Consider the following 18,467-nt stretch of genomic DNA (forward strand, 5'->3'; position numbering starts at 1 on the left):
CCGAGCAATTGTTAAACAAGTGCTACATTGGCACCACAGACACATATTTGGCTATCTGAAACGTTTTTGGGGGATTTGGATAATCCAAAGGAAATGTTCAGTAAGCCTTTTCTGATCGAGGCTCAGCAAGCCAATCTAGAGTTAAGTAAAGCGGCACAATGGGCTCTAACCAAAGCTGAGGCAGAGAGAGTTCCGGAATGCTAGTATATTAAAAATTGGATTCTGATGAGGAAATGGAGACCTCCTCACAGACTTGTGGACGAAGAATGGACGGTGGTTCACCAGATAGTGGTACCATCCAAGTATCGCCAGGAAATATTAAGGATAGCCCATGAAATTCCTATAGCGAGACACGTAGAGAAAGCATGAGGTTTTTGGGGATGTGTGGTTTCTACCGCAGGTTTGTACCAAATTTCAGCACTATATCTGTTCCTCTCACGGATCCTCTCACAAATAAAGCCAAGGTAGTGCGGTCACAAGAGTGCCAAGCATCTTTTAAGAAGCTGAAAGCCATTTTGATCAATGAACCAGTGTTGCCTGCCCCAAATTTCACTAAGCCCTTCAAGATAGCAATTGATGCTAGTGACCTGGGGGTTGGTGCAGTCTTGTTACATGATGATGAATCGGGCTTAGAAAAGCCAGTAGGATACTTTCCAAAAAGCTAAATCGACACCAAAAGAGATACTCTACAGTAGAAAAAGAAATCCCGTGCTTACTACTAGCTCTTAAACATTTTGAAGTATATGTCCACCATGGCTACAGGGAGACCCTGGCATATACTGATCATAACCCCTTAGCCTTTGTGGAAAAATTCAAAAACCAGAATGCCAAACTATTTTTCTGAGAATCCAGTGTGATAGCTGAACCCACTGACACAGTAATTCTCCTGAAAAGCCTGCAAGACTTTCTCTCAACATCTCCTGAGCAAACTGCTCTGAAAAGATCCCAGTGACTCCGTGTCCCAGGATGCCAGACTGAAAGTCATCTGGAACATTTCACATCTTGTCCTTTTTTTTTCTTCAAGAATTAACAATTATTTGGCCAAAGTATTTTTATTTTGGTAAAGCTGATCTCTGTACACAAAGCTTCTTTATTTTTTTCTTTAACCGGTGTGTCTGTGTGCGTGTGCATGTGTGTTGGGTTATTTGGAAGGGAATATATTTATACTTCCATATTTCAACCTGTGTGTTAATAAGTTTTGCATCTTTATTGAATAAGTCTTGTTTCAAAATAAATTTAAAATGTTTTTGTTTATTAAAGAAACCTGATTGGTGGATTTGTATTATGAAACGGATAGATGAAAGTATATAATTGGCCATATTCATAAATGGTTAAAATATTTTAAAATATATGTTGTGACCAGTGGAGTAGTGGGACTGGAGGGAGACAGTGCACTCCTCTAAGCTCGTTCCTAACAGGGAGATCATGATACAATGAATACTTGCTTCCCATTTTGATGGTGCAGTACCTCAGATTTATTTTATTATGGGCTCTATCATGAGTTAAGCAACAGGTTTTTGGCTGTCTGAAAGGGGTAGAGCAAAAATATTTCATTTGTTTACATGCCTATTATGTTCTCACTATAGGGGAGGTCTGTCCACTTTATTTCTGCTCAAAGTATTCAGAAATTTCACTGGTCTGAACCAGGAATTGATGACTTAAATGATCAAACCACAAGCTTTAATTATTCACAAGTATGATTAGTTGTTCAAAATAAGAACCATGTCACCAGCACGTGTCACTATTCTGGGCTGACTCTTACCTAGGTATTCCACGATTGTTTCCAAGGGTTTTCTAACAGCTCGTTTCAGTCCTATGGTTTGTTTTTCTGCTGCTGGTAACCGCAGTGTACCTGGTACATAAAAGAGATGTATGTTGCTTTAGGTACCCTTAATCCTCTGGCACAATCTCTAATTCTCTCAATCCCATTTCAGAGGAATGGGGTGCCATGATGGGGTTAGACACTGTCCTTTCACTTCTGAGATCTGGGTTCAGAGCCACCCCAGGCTGAGGGGATGCAAGTCCCTCCTCTCTGCTGACTGTAAATATCCTGTGTGAAATGGGTTTGGGTCCATCTCAACCAAGATCGTCGTGGGCAGAGGCCTGCAGCACAAATTTGGTTCTAACTGGCATTCTTGCTCTGAGAGGTCACAGGATAGCTGGTGTGGGATATAACAGAATGATACAACACAAAAGGAGTCCATTCGGCCCATGGTGACTATGCCAGCTCTTTAAAAGAGCTATCCAATTAGCCTGATCTATCTCCATAGCCCAGCAAATTTCTCCCACTTCAAGTATTTTATCCAATTCTCTTTCAGGTCGTGCGTTCCAGATCACAACAATTTTCTGAGTAAAATATTGTTTCCTCACTGCCAATTACCTTTCATCTGTGTCCTCTGGTTACTGACTGTCATGCCAGTGGAAACAGTTTCTCTTTATTTGAAACTGATCCAAAACAATTCATGATTTTCAACAACACTACTAAGTCTCTGCTTAATCTTCTGTCCTCTAGGGAAAACAACCCCAAGTTTCTCCAATTATGTGGTGACACTGGAGACTGAAGACCCTCACCCCAGTATGATTCTGGTGAACCTCCTCTGCATAATCTTGAAGGCCTCGACAAATGACACATGCTGCAGTAAAGGGCGCACTAGTGAGTTTGGGGCTGACCCACATTTTTGAGACAGAGCAGAGGGAGCTTTACTTGCACCTGGAATACACCTGCTCACAATGCTGTCATTGCAGAGGTGACCTTAGCACATTGTCCAACAGAAACCTGATGGATGACTCACCCACAATTGTCCCAGTGGTGGCAAGGACACCGGGAAGAGTGTCAGGGACACAAGAAAACTATCTAAGGTAAATTTTTAAAAAAAACCTTCCTTGAACGGTCAGGAGAAGCAGCAGTGGTCCACTAGGCCATAATAGCAAAGTTTAGGCCTCTCCTGTCCTGGGTTGCTCCCCGACCTCTGCAAAACCCCTTCCTAGCGATTCACTCTATGGTCAAGAGAAAGCCTCTCTTTGCTGCCGGCCTTCTGTAATTTCAGTCCCGCCTGCTGGTCAGTCACCAGCTGACCAGTGAAATGCAGCTAAGGCTCAGGAGATAAAATCACCCAGGATTCATGCTAGTAAGATACAAACAGGAGGAGACCATTCAGCCCATCAAACCTCTTCCGCCATTCAATTATATCATGGCATAACTTCATTTAACTCCATCTATTTGTCTTGGTTCTATAACCCTTAATTCCACTGTCTACCGAAAATTTATCAATCTCAATCTTGAAATTTTTAGTTGCCCCCCATCCCTCCCCGCCCAGCCTCAACAGCTTTATGCACTGTTGAGGTTGGGAAGGGTTTGGCCCTCGCCCCATTCCCCACCTGCCTTAGTTCCATTTCAGGTTGAAATCATGCCAAGTGAGTAGAATTCCCTTCCCCAATAATAATATCACTCACCCTAATGAGCACATAAAACTACTGAGTATGCTTCAATGATCCTCGCTATTAACTTATTCCATCTACAGTGATACAGAGAGTCACTCTCAGCCTAACATTATACTGGATTTACCAGAAATAATGTTGAAACCAAGCACACGAGCAGGCAGGATTACTGCTCCATATATTTAGAGGGAGGTGATCAGGATTTCAGCACCAGTGCATAGCAACAACCAAGGTTCAACAGCCAGAACCAGAGGATTTGGGTAAGTTAATGTAGTGATTCTGCTATTAAACTAGCATTAGCAATCCTGAGGCTTGGATTAATAATCAAAAGAACATGAATTCAGATCTCACCATGGCAGCTTGAGAATTTCATAGAATCATAAAATGAGTACAGCACAGAAGGAGGCCATTGCGCCCATCTTGTGTGTGCCGATTCTCACAAGAGCAACTCACCTATTCTCACTCCCCTGCCTTTTCCCCGTAGCCCTGAAAATTCTTTCTCCAGATAATTATCCAGTTCTCTTTTGAAGACCTCAATTGTATCTGCCTCCACCACACTCTCAGGCAGTGCATTCCAGGTCCTAACCACTCGCAGTGTAAAAAGGTTTTCCTTACGTCACCGTTGCTTCTTTTGCCAATCACCTTAAATCGGTGTCCTCTGGTTCTAGATCCTTCTGGCAATGGGAACAATTTTTACCTATCTACTCTGTCCAGACCCCTCATGATTTTGAACACCTCTATCAAATCTCCTCTCAATCTTCTGTTCTCCAAGGAGAACAGACCCAGCTTCTCCAACCTATCCATATAACTGAAGTTCCTCATCCATAGAACCATTCTCATTAATCTTTTCTCGCCTTACCATCCTTCCAAAGTGTGGTTCCCAGAAATGAACACTATATTCCAGTTGAAGCTGAACCAATAGATACAGGCTATCATAAATTCCTTGTCTTTGTACTCTATGCCCCTATTTATAAAACCCAGGATCTCATATGCTTTATTAACTGCTTTCTCAACCTGCCCCCTAACCTTCAATGATTTGTGCACATAGACCCCCAGGTCCTTCTGCTCCTGCATCCCCTTTATAATTGTACCCTTTAATTTATATTGCCTCTCCTAGTTCTTCCTACCAAAATGAATCACTTCATTCTTTTCTGCATTAATTTCATTTGCCACTTGTTCACCCATTCCACTAGTCTATGTCCTCTTGAAGTCTATCACTATCCTCTTCCCAGTTCACAATACTTCCAAGTTTTGTGTCATCTGCAAATTTTGAAATCACACCCTGTACACCCAAGTCAAGGTCATTAATATATATCAAGAAAAGCAGGAGTTCTAACACAGAGCCCTGAGGAACCTCACTATATACCTTCCTCCAATCCGAAAAACAACTGTTCACAGCTACTCTCTGTTTTCTGCCACTCAGCCAATTTTGTATCCATGCTGCTACGGTCCCTTTTATTCCAGGGGCTCTAACCTTTCTGACAAGCCTTGCATATGGCACTTTATCAAAAGCCTCTTCAAAGTTCATGAACAGCATGTCAACTGCATTACCCTCATCAACCCTTTCTGCTTCCTCATCAAAAAACGCAAGCATGTCAGTTAAACATGATTTGCCCTTAACAAATCCGTACAGGCTTTGCTTAACTAATCCACATCTGTCCAAGTGACTATTAATTTTGTCCTGAATTATCATTTCTAAAAACTTTCCCACCACTAAGGTTAAATCCACTACTCTGTAGTTGCCAGTCTTGTCCTTACACCCTTTTTTGAACATAAAAACATGAGAAATAGGAGGAGTAGGCCATTTGGCCCCTCAAGCCTGACCCGCCATTCAATAAGATCATGGCTGATCTGCCCCAGACCTCAACACCTCTTTCGTGCCAACTCCTTATAGCACTCAACTCCCCGATTTTTCAAAAATCTATCTACCTCCTCTTTAAATACTTGCAGTGATCTAGCCTCCACAACTCTCTGAGGTAGAGAATTGCAGACATTCACTACCCTCAGAGAAAAAATTCCTTCGCATCTCAGTTTTAAATGAGTGTCCCCTTATTCTGTAACTATGTCCCCTAGTTCGAGATTCCCCCACTTGTGGAAACATCTTCTCAACATCTACCCTGTCAAGCCCCCTCAGAATCTTGTACCTTTCAATAAGATCACCCCTCATTCTTCTAAACTCTCCTGAATAAAGGCCTAACTTGTTCAGCCGTTCTTGATAAGTCAACCCCTTCATCCCAGGAATCAGCCTAGTGAATTTCATTTGAACTGCCTCCAATGCTGGTATATCCTTTCTTAAATACGGGGAACCAAAACTGTACATAGTACTCCAGGTGTGGCCTTACCAACACCCTGAACAGTTGTAACAAGACTTCCCTATTTTTAAACTCCAACCCCCTAGCAATAAAGGCCAAAATTCCATTTGCATTCTTAATTACTTGCTGCACCTGCAAGGGTGTAACATTTGCAATTCTCCAGTCCTCTGGCACCACACCTGTATCTAAGCAGGATTGGAAGACTATGGCCCGTGACTCTGCAATTTCCACCCTAATGTCCCCAAGTATCCTTGGATGCATCTCATCCTGTCCTGGTGACTTATCAATTTTAGGCCTTTCTAATAACTCCTCTTTATCAATTTTTAGTCCATCCAGTATCTCAACTACCTCCGCTTTCACCAAGTCTTGGGCAGCAGCTTCTTCCTTCGTAAAGACAGATGCAAAGTACTCATTTAGTACCTCATCCATACCCCTCTGCCTCCATGCATAAATCCACTTTTTGGTCCCTAATCAGCCCACTGCTCCTTTTATCACTATTTATATACCTATAGGAGACTTTTAGATTCCCTTTTACATTAGCCTTGAGTCTCTTCTCATACCCTCGCTATGCTTTTATTTGTTTTTTCACTTCCCCTCTGAACCTTCTATATTCAGCTTGGTTCTCAATTGTATTATCCACCTGACATCTGTCATATGCACCCTTTTTCTGCTTCATCTTACTCTCTATCTCTTTTGTCATCCAGGGAGCTCTGGATTTGTTTGCCCTACCTTTCCCTCTTGTGGGAATGTACCTTGACTGTACTCGAAATATCTCTCTTTAAAGGCAGCCATTGTTCAGTTACCGTTTTGCCTGCCAATCTTTGTTTCCAATTTACTTGGGCCAAATCCGTTCCCATTCTATTGAAATTGGCCCTCCCCCAATTAGTTATCTTAACTCTGGATTGCTCCTTGTTCTTTTCCATAGCTAACTAAAACCATATGATGCTATGTTCACTGTCTCCTAAATGTTCTCCCAACGTCACTTGACTCACCTCATTCCCCAGGACAGATCCAGCAATGCCTCCTTCTTTGTTGGACTAGAAACATACTGACGTAAAAAATTTTCCTGAACGCACTCTAGGAACTCTTACTCCTCTCTGCCCTTTACACGATTACTATCCCAGTCTATATTAGGATAATTAAATTCTATTACAACTACTCTATAATTCTTGCACCTCTGTAATTTCCTTGCAAATTTGTTCCTCTATATCTTTCCCACTAGTTGGTGGCCTATAGAATACACCCAGTGGTGTAATGATACCTCTAATGTTTCTTAGCTCTAGCCAAATAGATTCTGCCCTTGACCCCTCTAGGACATCTCTCTCCCGCACTGTAATGTTGTCCTTAATCAAAACAGCTACTTCTCCTCTCCTTTGTTCCCTATCGTTTCTGAACATTTTGCATCCAGCAATGTTTAATATCCAGTCTTGCCCTTTTTTGAGCCAGGTCTCCATTATTGCCACAACAACATATTTCCACGTGGCTATCTGTGCCTGCAGCTTGCCTGTCTTATTTACCAAACTCATTCACATACATTCGTATACATGCACAGTAATCCTAATTAATTCCCTCTTACACTGACCCCACCTAATGTCTTACTATTTCCCAATTCTCTGTACACCTTGGTTTTCCTCTCTAATACTACCTTCTGGTTCTCACACCCCTGACAAGTTAGTTTCAATCCTCCCCAATAGCACTAGCAAATTGCCCCGCAAGGACATTGGTCCGGCCTGTATAGGTCCCATATCCCCCAGAACCAATCTCAATGTCCCAGGAATCTGAAGCCCTCCCTCCTGCATCATCTCTCCAGTCAAGCATTCTTCTGCTCTATCCTATTTCTACACTCACTTGTGCATGGTACCGGCAGTAATCCTGAGATCACCGCCTTTGAGGTCCTGCTTGCTAGCTTCTTTCCTAGCTCCCTAAACTGCAAGACCTCATGCCTCTTTCTACCTATATCGTTGGCAGCAATATGGACCATGATGACTGGCTGTTCACCCTCCCCCGACAGAATGCTTTCCAGCTGCTCCATGACATCCTTGACCCTGGCACCAGGGAGGCAACATACTATCCTGGATTCACGTCAGTGGCTGCAGAAACATCCATTGCTTCCCCTATCACTATTGCTTTTCCAATCTTCCTCCTGCCCTCTGTACAACTGAGCCAGCCATGGTGCATTGGAATTTGAATTGAGTTTTTAAAAAGAACTGAAAATAAAAAGCTGGTACCAATAAAAGTGACCATGAACCTGTCAGATTGTCATAAAAACCCAACTGGTTCACGAGTGTCCTTTAGCGAAGGAAGCCTACTGTCCATAACCTGTCTTTCCTACATGTCTCCAGACCCACAACAACCTGTTAGACTTTTAACTGCCCTCTAATGTGGCCTAGCAAGCCACTCAGTTATTTTAAACTGCTACAAAGAATAACAGCGCTTACGGGAGTACCGTCACCAAACGCATTGCAGCAGTTGAAGAAGGTGGCCCATCACCACCTTCTCAAAGACAACTAGAGATTGTCAATGATTGGCGGCCTTGCCAGTAACACCCACAGTCCAAGACAGAATAAAAAGAATGGTGCCAAGTGACAGCGTTCTCATCTACCATTGTCCTACTGCAGCCAAGATGGAGATGAAATGGGACTGGCAGACACTTCAATACAATATCTCCGAAAAATATGAGCCTTTGGCAAGTTGAAAACACCCAGACTCATTCGACCTGGCTGAATGTCTGTTCAACCTTCAAGATACCAAGAGGACAGGATGGATAAAGAAATGCAGAAGTTCTTTGACATTAAAAGAATGATTAAGCAACTTAATTGTGACTGAGGTAAATAGAGACCAAGTCTTTACTAAATCGTCATGACTAGCTGGAGTCTTCCTATAGTGACTGGATGCAATGATCTCTTCAGTCTCCAGGGAGGTACTGACACCAAGAGGAAGCATCTCCCTCCTCCATGGGAGGAGACTCAAAACAAAGTTAACCTCTGAGTTGGGCTGGGACTGGGCTGAGCATGTGTTTTTCTCAGGGTTATGGAAGGCCAGACAATGGCTCATACAGGGAGCCAGTTGCATGGAAACCTGGCCAGTTCCCAGCCTAGGGAAAACTCTGGGGCCTGCTTTTAAATCTAGCCCAAAAAACCTGCTGTCAATACAAGCTATAAGGCCAAGGAGATTGAGTCTGAACAGTGTAGAACCAGCACCTAGAGTGTGTGGAAGTCAACACACAAAAGTGGCCAGAAATTAAAATAAATTAGCAACTTCACTTGAAGAAAGGAAGTGCATGGATCTACTTTCACAGCCGATTCATTGCTTTTGAAGTGTTGTTATTAAGGCAAACACACTAGCCAATTTGTGCACAGCAAGAACCCAACAAATGAAATCAATGTAGTACATCTGTTACTGTAGGACTGTGTGAGGAACGTACGTTGGCCAGAACACTGGGAGAATTCCTGCCAGATAAAAAATAGTCTCGGTATTGGAGAGTGACCAGCACACATGGGGCCTGAACCCACGAAGAGTGGCGGAATAAGGTCACATAGAAGAAAGGACCCATATCCTCTTTACTGAACTACTCTGGAGTCTGGAGGAGAACTTACTCACTGTTAAGTTGCCGTCATGTTACCTTGACACTTACACTCCGCCTTGATGACGGCACTGTTAATCGGCACATGGGGGTGTCGTGCCGCCTGCTGCAGAACATCTTGACATAAACGCCTGGCTATTCTCGTCAGTTTTGTTGTATGCAGGTAAAAGGCCTGCCGTGTCTTCAGTGCGAACTTAGGACTGGCGCTGTTCCTAACCGGCAAGCCATGGGCATTCTGAGGTGAGGAGAAAGAGGACAAAATATTACAGCAATCATCAAAATGCACTCCAAAAAAAAATAAGAGTCTGAGGGGTTTACTCAGACAACTTAGTGGCACAGAAGTGGTGCAGTGAGGGGCTATGCTAGTGACAGTTGTTTGGTGACTGCCCCATCTCAGAGAGAGGCACAGAGTGGCCACCACACGCAGGAAAGGGAGAAGAAAAATCACCACTGGGCAGTTGTTTGGAGGCTGCACTTAGTTATCATTCTCAGGGAATGCCAGTGCAAAATGATCATAAATACCTGCATTTATATAGCACCTCATCACATCCCTTTTGTTACATAGGCAAACTGGGCGGGCATTTTGTGCATAGCAAGGCTACCAACAGCGCCAAGATGATCAATCAGTTAATCTGTTGAGGAAGATTTTGGTTGAGAGAGGAGTATTGGTTAGGACACTGAGGGAACTCTCCTGCTCTTCTTCAAATAGTGCTGTGGGATCTTCAACATGCATTCGAAAAGATGGATTTTAATATCCTGGCTGATTTTCAGCAACTCCTAACAGTGCAGCACTCTGTCATTACTGCACTAAAGTGTCAGCTGAGATTACTCACTTCAGTTCCTGGGGTGGGGCTTGAATCCATCACCTTATGACTCAGAGGCGATTTTGCTACCCACACTCAGAAAAAACTGACATTGTGAACTGTTTGTTGTTGAGCCGATCTCAGGCAGGGTGGGGTTAGAGGCACTACAATTTCTCCCAGTGTCAAGGGTTAGCGCTTCTACCCAAGGGCTCATGTTTGGACGTTGGATGAGGATTGGATCACATTTGACCATAATTTATCCATACTCTAAGAAGGCAACAACACTTCCTGTCCAGGCTCACGCAGTAATAATGAGCCCCTTGGGTGATCTATTGGAGGCTGTGCATGGACCTGGAGTGCAACAACCAGTCAATTTCTTCAGGGAGGAAAGGAAGGTGAGTAAACTAGTGGAGAGCAGCTGGCAAATTGGTACGATCTCCAGCACTCAGCAGTTACCACATTATTCCGGTTTGGTCCTGGCCTTTCACCATCCAGTCGGGTTGGCATCTTCAGTCCACCGTACTTCTTCCAGTAGCCCCAGCAGGCTGCGCAGAGCCGGCACTGCATGGTGGGTGGGCCCCACGAGTACCACTGGTACGACTGGGTAGCTGGTGAAACAAAAAAAGATACAAGTATATTGAAACCTTCCACCTCTTTTGTTTATTTATGCTGCATTAACACTGGCCGATCAGGAGCACGGCATAGTCTGATCTGGAGTAATTGGGACATCATGCTCACATTCCATGTTGAGATAACTCAATCTGGTTGGTACTAGCCAACAGGGTTTCAAAACCCAGTGTATTCAAAGAACCTTGTGTTGCTGCACTGTCAAAACAGGAGCCAGACACTTGCTTCTGGCTTCCTCCTGTCTCGGCACCCTCTTGCCGGCTTGGCTCAATAACCGGCATCAAGCTCTCAAAATGATGGCCGTGCTGAACCACTTGGAGACCTTCACACTGCTCTGTGATCCCAAGAGTACTTACTGAAACAGCTTTCGCAAGCTCGACATGGTCCTGGCACGGCCACTGCCCCGTTTGGTGCTAGCGCGCTCCCTCCATTCAGCGCTCCCGTCTTTGTGCTGCTTCCATTGATCTGGTTCGGGTTTGGTTTATTACTAAAGAGTAGGGGGGAGGAAGACAAAAAAAAATAAGCCTGCATAGAGTGACAAAAGTCCCAGCCAAAATGAAGATGATTGGGTAATTCCCCCATCAATCACACTTGCAGTAAGCGACTGGGATTGACTATACGCACAGAATTTGTATTATGCAACTATCCTCCACTTGCTGCATTTTGCTGGGGAAATATTTGGAAAGTTTGCTGCAGTTTCGAGAATGAGTTCTGTTTGCTGTTGTTCGTAGAGACTCTGCTTAAGTAGATTCTGATGTTTTCAAAGTAAATAAGACTTTTTTCTGTAAATTCCACACCACTGAGCACAATGCGTACCGGTTCACCCATACTGCATACCAGCTGACCAACACTCCATACCAGCTCACCACAGTGCGTACCAGCTGACCAACACTCCATACCAGCTCACCACAGTGCGTACCAGCTGACCAACACTCCATACCAGCTCACCCACAGTGCGTGCCAGCTCACCCACAGTGCGTGCCAGCTCACCCACAGCGTGTACCAATTCACCCACACTGTGGACCAATTCACCCACACTGTGGACCAGCTCACCCACAGTAAGCACCAGCTGGATAAAGAAAGAAGGAAGACTTGAATTGCTATAGCAGGCTCTCAGGACTTCGCAAAGTGATTGACAACCAATTACTTACTTTTTTGCAGGCAACTGCAATTGCATACAGCAAGGCCTCACAAACAGCAAATGTCCAGACAACCTGCCTTTCTACTTGTAGTGGTGTCAGTTGAGTGAGGAATGCTGGCCAGGACTACTCCCTGTTCCTTGAAAAGAGCCATGGGATCTTTGACATCCACCTGAACAGGCACAGGTTGCAACAATTTAAGCAGCACCCTAAAAGATAGCCCTCCCTCAATGCCCCCATGATGAACAAAGCCACTAACTTCAATCCCACCACAAACTCTTTACATTCAAACCAATTTTTTTCTCTTCATTCAGTCACGGGATCTGGGTGCCGCTGGCATTTATTGCCCATCCCTAATTGCCCTTTGTTGTAGGTTTGATACAACTGAGTGACTTGCTAAGGCATGGAAGAGTCAACCATATTGCTGTGGTCCTGGAATCACATATAGGTCAGACCCTCCCTAATGAACCAGATGGGTTTTTACGACAAGCTTCACAGTCACCATTACTAATAGCAGCTTTTTAATTCCAGATTAATTTGATTGACTGAATTTAAAATCCCCTCCTACCATGGTGGGATTTGAACTCATGTCTCCAGATTATTAGTCCAAACCTCTAGATTATTAATCCAGTAACATAACCACCAAGCTCCCATACCCATCTCCCTCCGTGACCACCGTCTCAGGCTGAATCAAGCTGTCTGCAGCCTCAGCATTCAAACCCATATCCTCTCAGTCACAAAGATCATATACTTCCACCTCCACATCGCAGCTCCATCTTCTCAAACACTTGTCCATGCCTTTGCCCTCTCCAGATTCAGTGATTCCAATGCTCTTTTGGTCGACCATCCATCATTTAAACTTTAGTTCATCCAAAATTCTGCAGCCTAGGTCTTATCCCACACTCGGTCCCGTTCACCCATCACCCCTGCCCCTGCTGACCAACAACCGGCTCCCGACCCTCAATGCCTCCAATTTAAAATTATCCTCGTGCTTAAAACCCTTCATGGCCTCATTCCTCCCTATGTTTGCAACCTCCTCCAGGCCTACAATGCCCCCACCCCTTCTTCCCTGACTTTCAGTTTCACTGACTCTGGTCTCTTGAGCATCATATTTTCTCTTTGTCCAACCATTGGCGGCCATTCCTTCAGCTGTCTTAGCCCTCAACTCTGGAATTCCATTCCTCAATTCTTTGCCTCTATACCACACTCTCCTCCCTTAGCCCAACGGATCTCAGCTCGGAGTCAGACTCACTCCAGAGACGAGCACAAAAATGCAGGCAGAGCTGCCATCTTTCAGATGAGGCTTTAAACGATCCCATGGCACTCTTTTGAAAAAGAGCAGGGGAATTATCCCTGGTGCCCTGGACAATATTTATCCCTCAATCAACACAGAATAATAGAATAGTTACAGCACAGAAGAAAGCCATTTCACCCATCATGTCCCTGCTGGCTCTCTGCAAAAGCAACTCACCGAGTCCCACTCCCCAGCCTTTTCCCTGTAAATCTGCAATTTTTTTCTGTTCAGTGAATAATCCAGTTCTTTATTAAAGGCCTTGATTGAATCTATCGCGCAGTGGTTAGCACCGCAGCCTCACAGCTCCAGTGACCCGGTTTCAATTCTGGGTACTGCCTGTGTGGAGTTTGCAAGTTCTCCCTGTGTCTGCGTGGGTTTCCTCCGGGTGCTCCGGTTTCCTCCCACATGCCAAAGACTTGCAGGTTGATAGGTTAATTGGCCATTATAAATTGCCCCTAGTATAGGTAGGTGGTAGGGGAATATCGGGACAGGTGGGGATGTGGTAGGAATATGGGATTAGTGTAGGATTAGTATAAATGGGTGGTTGATGGTCGGCACAGACTCGGTGGGCCGAAGGACCTGTTTCAGTGCTGTATCTCTAAACTAAACTCTCAGACAGTGCATTCCAGATCCTAACACCTGCTGCATAAAAAGATTTCTCCTCATGCTGCCGTTCCTTCTTTTGTCAATCACCTTAAATCAGTGTCCTCTGGTTCTGGATCCTTCCGCCAATGGGAACAGTTTCTCACCATCTACTCTGTCCAGACTCCTCGTGATTTTGAACATCTCTATCAAATCTCCCCTTAATCTTCTCTTCTCCAAGGAGAGCAGCCCCAGCTTCTCCAACCTATCCATGTAACTGAAGTTCCTCATCCCCGGAACCATTCTCCTGAATCTTTGTCTGTACCCTCTCTAATGCCTTAACATACTTCCGCAAGTGTGGCGCCCAGGACCGGACACAATATCCCAGTTGAGGCCGAACCAGTGTTTTATACAGGTATATCATAACTTCCTTGCTTTTGTATTCAATGACCCTATTTATACAGCCCAGGATCCCATATGCTTTATTAACCTCTTTCTCAACTTTCCCTGCCAGCTTCAATGATTTGTGCACATATACCCGCAGGTCCCTCCACTGCTGCAACCCCTTTAATTTACATTGCCTCTCCTCATTCTTCCTACCAAAATGAATCACTTCATCTCCCTAATCAGATTACCTGGTCATTATCACATTGGTGTTTGTGAGAGTTTGCTGTGTGCAATTTGGCTGCAGCATTTCCTACATTTCAACAGTAACTACACTTCAAAGGTACCTCATTGGTTGTTATGCACTTTGGGACATCCTGAGGTTCCGAAAGGCGCTGCATAAATGCAGGCTTTTCTTTCTTTAAGACCTTTCTTAAAATCCATCTCTGACCGATTCTAATACCTCCTTCTTTAGCTTTCTATTCACTTTAGGTTTCTGTGAAGTACCTTGAAATGTTGGTCTATGTTTAAAGGCACTAACTATTAAGTTGCGATTGCTCTGCAGGGGTGATGAAGTATAAATTCAGAGATAAATGTTCACAGTAGCTCTATGGCAAACTTAAAGTAGTGATATATGGAGTTAAGATGGCCCTATTGTTACAAAAGCTTACAATAGCCTATAAACCAACGGTTGGCTGGAGAGAGAGGGAGGGATGGAGACAGAGACACAGCCCAATACTGGCAGGGATCGATACTTTTTTGACATTTCACAAGTGACTCAGAGGGACACAGATGAGAAGGTGAGAAAAGGAGTGCTTACTAGTTAGGTATGTACACTTGCTTCAGTTTGCTCTCTGCTTCAGCCGCTTTCAACCGTTTCTAAATGAAAGACAATGAGAGAGCTGAGGTAATATTTGGTCAAAAAAAAGTCATTGGTCTAGAGCCTGAAATTTCTAATCAGTTTCAACTTGTCCTTCAATAGGCCTCAGCAGTTTAAAAGCAGCTGCAATGACCTGGATTAATGTGAATTAAGAGCAGTGACATTAAAGGCACAGGCCAGGTTACCAGCCAAATTTGACATCTGCATTCCAATTACCCAACGCCACGGGGTCAGCTTGTCTACTGAATAATTGGGTTGCTTAAAAAATTGGAAAAATGGAGAGGCAGTAACACCAACGATGCTGAGGTAAACACTGATCTAATTACAACAACAGCAAACGCTTGTCTGAAATGGTTTTCTCTAAAGAGAAGCTGACACAAACACAAGTAAAACACAATGGTGCTCGGTGTCACACCTACCCAAGTTTAGAGAACCTACGACACCATTTTAAAAATGAAGGAAGGAATCAGTGAGTATGTGAAGGTTACCTGCTGTACATATCGATCAGTGGTTTTCCACATGTAGTAATACTCTACGATGCTGGTTAGTGACTTCCAGGGTAACTGAAAAACATGTCAAATAGAAAATGTTGTTAGACTGAATTTCAACGTTACTTGTTTTCCAAAAATGGTCAAATTATTACTAAATGAATCACAAACCCAATGACATATTATTCAAATTCATCCATTTATATTCCATGGAGGGACCATCACATCCTGATCACTGGAACTACACTTACTCCAATAATTTGTTTGAGGACAAAGTTTCAAGTGCAAATATTCCAAACCCACCTTGCACAGAGGTAAGACTGCTATACTGAGACTGAGGTGGCAGGAAGATGATGCAGAACCAAACACCCCCTCAGCTCTGAGCCCCTCTGATTTGACTTACCCCGTTTCTAAGGGAAAGACAATGAGAGATCTGAAATAATACTCAGTCAAAAAAAGTCATTGGTCTACAGCCTGAAACTTATAATCAGTTACAACTTGTCCTTCAATAGGCCTCAGCAGTTTAAAAACTGCCAGTGCCTACAGTAGCTGCAGGCTACATTTTGCATGATCTCCCAATGATGTACTTGGGATCCTGGAAAAGTCAGATCCGGGACACCAAAGATGTGGAATTATCTGCTTCCCAGTGCCATGCAAGCTGCATTGTGCCTGTTGAAACCAGCACGTTATTTACCGATAAGGCAGGTAATTTACAACTCGGCTGACTGGGTGGTAACCAGATTTTGCAAATCGACCATCCTTTTTGGAAGCAGCCTGATTTTTCTTCCACTAATTTAAACAGAAATGAATACGGTGTAGTTTCTGTAAAAACTGTTCCAATCCGTCATGCCAGTTTTAAACTTACACCCAATATATCTCAATAAACTTGTATCCCTTTAACCGATGATTTAACCTAACTCCTTCATTATAAGCTTCTGCAGGAAAAATGGAGAGAGAGACAATACAAGCTAAATGGCACAATTTTTAAAAAAGGTTTGTGGGGGGTGGGGGGTAGTGGTGGCATGAAAAGACAGACCTGATAGTGTTTTGTGCACAAATCTTTGAAGATGGGAGAACAGGTTAATAAAGCATATGGGATCCTGTGCTTTACAAATAGAGGCATAGAGTACAAAAGCCAGGAAGTTATGCTAAACCTGTATAAAACATTAGTTCAGCCTCAGCTAGAATACTGCGTCCAATTCTGCGCATCACACTTTAGAATGAGAGCGCTTTGGAAAGGGTACGGAAGAGATTTACTAGAATTGTTCCAAGGATAAAGGATTACAGTTATGTGGATAGTCTAGAGAAGCTGGGGTTCTGCTTATAGAACAGAAGGTGAAGAGGAAATTTGACAGAGATGTTTAATATCATGAAGGATTTAGATGGAGTAAATAAAGAGCAACTGTTTCCAATGGCTGAAGGAGGCCGATAACCAGACGGCACAGTTGTAATGGTGACTGGCCAAAGCACCAGAGGCGACATGAGGAAAAACTTTTTGACGCAATGAGTGGTTAGGACTCCGAATGTTTGGTGGATATAGATTCAATATTTGTCTTCAAAAGGAAATTGGATAAACATTTGAAAGAGAAAAAAATACAGAGTATGGGGAACGAACAGGGGAGTGGGACCAACTGGACTGCTCTTTGGATGAGCTAGTGCAGACTCGATGGGCCAAATGGCCACCTTCTGTTCTGTCCTATTCTATGATTATTGTCCTCTGAGATATCATCCAGCCCATTGATGGAAATTGTCCCACATAGTTTTGGTGGAACAAGAGAGCAATGTTCATTTACTAATACCAACATGCAAATAAATGTTCGCTTAGATTCTTACTGAGCCTGACAAAGGTCAGGAACTTGATGAGGAAACTGCAGGAAATCATAAGAACTTAAAAATAGGAGCAGGAGTAGACCATATGGCCTGTCGACCCAGCTCGCCATTCAATATGATCACAGCCTCAACTCCACTTCCTGACCACTCCCCATATCCCTTGATTTCACGAGACCAAAACCCTCTTTATCTCAGCCTTAAATATATTCAAGGATGGAGCATCCACAACTCTCTGGGGTAGCAAATTCTAAAGATTCATAACCTTTTGAGTGAATACGTTTCTCCTTATTTCAGTCCTAAATGATTGGCCCCTTATCCTAAGGCTGTGCTCCTGTGTTCAAGATTCCCCAGCAAAGGGAAACAACCTCTCAGTGCCTACCCCATCAAGCCCCTTCAGAATCTGGTATGCTTCAATGAGATCACCTCTCATTCTTCGAAACTCCAGTAAACATAGACCCAATTTACTTAGCCTCTCATCACAGGACATCTTGCTTGTATTACTGTGTGTAGCAGGATATCAGGACATCACTCTGGGGCCTAAATACACCACACCCATGCAAAAGTCTTCATTAGTTAATCAGGAGTGTTATCAACTGGCAGTGCACAGGTGCATCAACTAGAGGTCTGCAGGGTTGGTATGCTGGGGGGGAGCGGGGGGGGGGCACAGCGCTGAGCCCCATTGAGTGTCGGGGCATGAATGCACCCATCAATTGCTCATACTGATCTTAGCCATGCCGTGGGGAGGAAGGGGGGGGGGGGTGGGGCGCAGCCATCTCACATCTGTCACACCATTGCACTACTCACAAAATCCTGTTGGATGTCATCAAAGTCCTTCCCGTACTTCTCCAGTGCTTCTTCAAACAGGTTGGCCTCCGAAGCAGACCACTCTTCCATTTCGTCCCGACATAGAACCGGCCCACCCTGTGGGACCAGTGCAGAGATGGCCTGCGAAACCTCATAGGTGCTTTTGTACAAGGTGTCCATGGCATGGAACTGGCAATTTAGAAGTGGAGAAGAAAAAAAGAGATCAGTGAAACTGGTCCTGAACAAAAGTTCACAAACTGCCCGAGTGACAGCTCCTCTTCACTGTGTGCAAGATGGATGGGA

The 18,467-nt window shown here is 44.0% G+C and overlaps 1 protein-coding gene across 3 annotated transcripts in view; it reads right to left on the reverse strand.

Moving 5' to 3' along the window:
* The window catches only part of LOC137373960 (metastasis-associated protein MTA1-like), a 141,576-nt gene that overhangs the window by 52,952 nt on the left and 70,157 nt on the right, over nucleotides 1–18,467 (reverse strand). For 2 of the 3 annotated variants that reach the window (XM_068039638.1, XM_068039639.1), the window contains exons 7-13: nucleotides 18,165–18,353; nucleotides 15,531–15,605; nucleotides 14,983–15,041; nucleotides 11,120–11,250; nucleotides 10,593–10,744; nucleotides 9,373–9,568; nucleotides 1,763–1,852 (exon numbers count right to left, since the gene is read on the reverse strand). In XM_068039638.1, the coding sequence (XP_067895739.1) occupies nucleotides 1,763–1,852; nucleotides 9,373–9,568; nucleotides 10,593–10,744; nucleotides 11,120–11,250; nucleotides 14,983–15,041; nucleotides 15,531–15,605; nucleotides 18,165–18,353 (892 nt within the window). The remainder of the gene's footprint in view (nucleotides 1–1,762; nucleotides 1,853–9,372; nucleotides 9,569–10,592; nucleotides 10,745–11,119; nucleotides 11,251–14,982; nucleotides 15,042–15,530; nucleotides 15,606–18,164; nucleotides 18,354–18,467) is intronic. The other variant, XM_068039640.1, reaches the window with a different exon arrangement.

Source organism: Heterodontus francisci, chromosome 9 (genome assembly GCF_036365525.1).
Source record: "Heterodontus francisci isolate sHetFra1 chromosome 9, sHetFra1.hap1, whole genome shotgun sequence".
NCBI classification, from domain to species: domain Eukaryota; kingdom Metazoa; phylum Chordata; class Chondrichthyes; order Heterodontiformes; family Heterodontidae; genus Heterodontus; species Heterodontus francisci.